Source organism: Lactuca saligna, chromosome 5, assembly GCF_052625555.1.
Source record: "Lactuca saligna cultivar CGN05327 chromosome 5, ASM5262555v1, whole genome shotgun sequence".
NCBI classification, from domain to species: Eukaryota; Viridiplantae; Streptophyta; class Magnoliopsida; order Asterales; family Asteraceae; genus Lactuca; species Lactuca saligna.
Window position 1 is genome coordinate 178,080,568 of NC_136421.1, and position 2,607 is coordinate 178,083,174.

General features: G+C 36.1%; 1 protein-coding gene across 1 annotated transcript; it reads right to left on the reverse strand.

The window, feature by feature from the left end:
- Positions 1-796: 796 nt before the first annotated feature.
- LOC145045989 (uncharacterized) lies at positions 797-1,183 on the reverse strand. Its single transcript, XM_078994276.1, has one exon. It carries the CDS (start codon positions 1,181-1,183, stop codon positions 797-799), a length of 387 nt encoding a protein of 128 aa, XP_078850402.1.
- Between the last annotated feature and the right edge of the window lie 1,424 nt (positions 1,184-2,607).

Below are 2,607 nucleotides of genomic sequence, written 5' to 3' on the forward strand. Positions count from 1 at the left end.
TTCCTCCGGTCTCCTTTCCCTCACCTAAAAGCCAAGGAGTGAGAGAGAAGCCTTTCCCTCACTTTTTTTTTTTTAAATTTTTTTTATTTTAAATAAAATTAATTTTTTTGATTTATAATTTTTAAATTAATATCAAACACAAAATTTATTTAAAAATAAAAAACATTTCATTAAGTAAAATAAAGATTACATTAACCCTAATATTTAAATAAGTAGAAAAAAAAACCGAAAAAAAAATCAAACAAACTACAACATAGTAAACATTATTAATTAATTTCCTAATTTTATTTATACATAGATACGTCACTCGTAATCATCGTCTTCGTCCTCACCTTGATCATCTGCATCATTCTCCCCAACGTCACACTCGTCGTCGGAATCTTCACTCTCGACAAACATATCAGAATCCTCGTCGGATTCGTCAAACAAATTATCATCGTGAGATAGCTCGTGTGGGGGCTGAATATGAGCCCTATAAATGTGCTCCACCAAATCAGCTCAAAGGGCTTGATGAAGGTCGCGGTTATGTACTTCTCTTCTATTCACCCTATACTCTTGTGTACCAACGGCTACTCCTTCGACATTTGGCAAAACTTCATTTCCGTTGTATCGGCATATCGCTTTTCCTTCGTCTTCAAGAATCATATTATGCAATATGATACATGCATACATTACGTGTTGTAACCTTTTTCACCTCATATGACCTTACCCTGACCGTTAGTACTTGCTAACGTCTCTTAAGTACACCCAATGCTCGCTCCACATCCTTCCTAGCTGACTCTTGCGCCTCTTTAAACTATTTCCTTTTTGGGTCATTAGGACATGTAAACGATTTCACAAAAACAGTCAAGGGAGGATATATATCGTCAATAAGATAGTATCCATGCTTATATGCTACCCCATTTGCTTGAAAAGGTACATCGTGTGACTTTCCAAGGTAGATATCGTTGAATACAGACGACTGGTCTAGCATGTTGATGTAACTGTTTGCACCAGCTGGATAAAAGAATGCATGCCATATCCAAAGATCATGTGATGTGATAGCCTGTAGAATGATCGTCGGCTCTTTGTGGTCGCCTCTCATGTACTGACAACGCCATGCGTTGGGGCATAATGACCAACTCCAATGCATGCAATCGATACTACCTAGCATTCCAGGGAATCCGTGTTTGCCTTCATGCATCGTATACAATTGGTGGATATCATTGATAGTTGGTTTGCGCAAATATCATTGCCCGTAAACCAAACAGATCGTTATGCAGAACTTGTACACAGAGTCCCTCACGGTACGCTCTGACATCCTAAAATACCCGTCCCATTTGTTTGTGCCCATGCCGTATGATAGCTGACAAATTGAAGCCGTGCATTTTTAATGGGAGAGAAACCTTTTTTTCCCCTTGCATCCATTTTCCATTGGAAATATGGAAAACGGCCTTCCAAATCGCCAACAATACGTAAAAATAGTTCCTTCTTCATCTGGAACTGACGTCGAAACTTTACAGCGTAGACGACGTCATCTGCAAAATAATCTTCTAAAGACGATCGTGTCCGGCTTCGTGATTTCTACGTAATGGCGGCTTTCTTAGTTTAGGTCGTGCACGTGATGTTTCACAAAGTCAATTTTGATAGTATGCAACCGTTTTCACCATGACGGAACCGATAAACTTAGCCTCCTCTACTACCGTCGAATCGAATGATGGAGATGATGACATTTTGAGTAATATCTTTCAGAGAGAAATATAGAGAAATATAGATTATGGTTTAAAAAATGATAAAATGTTTGAGTATTTATAGATTAAAAAAAGGGAAGGAAAAATGAATATATATATATATATATATATATATATATATATATATATATATATATATATATATATATATATATATATATATATGTTAACGGCTATATAGCCGTTTGAGTAAAAAAGAAAAAAAAAGAAAAAAAAATGCATCGACCAATGGCTAGAAGAGAGAGAGAGAGAGAGAGAGAGAGAGAGAGAGAGAGAGCGGGACTCTCTCCCCCCGGTTGCTTCCCGCGGTTCCTTTCCCGCACCCACGGTGCGGTGTGCACAGGTACGGGATGGGTTCCCTCACCTTTCCCTCATCCCACTCCGCTAGGCCTAAAAAGAAATAAAGACTCTGATTACAATATGTTATCGTCATAATATCTCTTAAAATAACATCCAATAACATGAGAAAGAAACGGTGTTTTTCATGTTATGACGCCGTTATTTGATACCACATAGGCATAACTACTCTCCCGTGTTGCCCATTTTGTGCACTCTAAAATTGATTAAAAGGAGTTCAATGTATATAGATGCTTAAAATTTTAAATAAGTGTTTTATGAAAGTTTTTGGAAAAATCAAATACATTGTATAATAAGATTATATGAAAAAGTAGAACGATGATTTAAGAATATATTAAACTCAGCCCAATTTTTCACAGACCATGAACACAAAATCAAATGTACAACAAAACTATATTAAGGAATCATCTATCTGTTTAATAAACCAATCATTTTAACTACATTATTAAATTTTTTGCATGTCAAAAAAGTTACAAACTGATAGTAAAAGTACTGTAATGAATAGAAACCAAAGTTGAGG

Bases quoted from the DNA above. Each gene is read 5' to 3' on its own strand.
- LOC145045989 (XM_078994276.1), bottom strand. From the start codon at position 1,183: ATGCATGAAGGCAAACACGGATTCCCTGGAATGCTAGGTAGTATCGAT.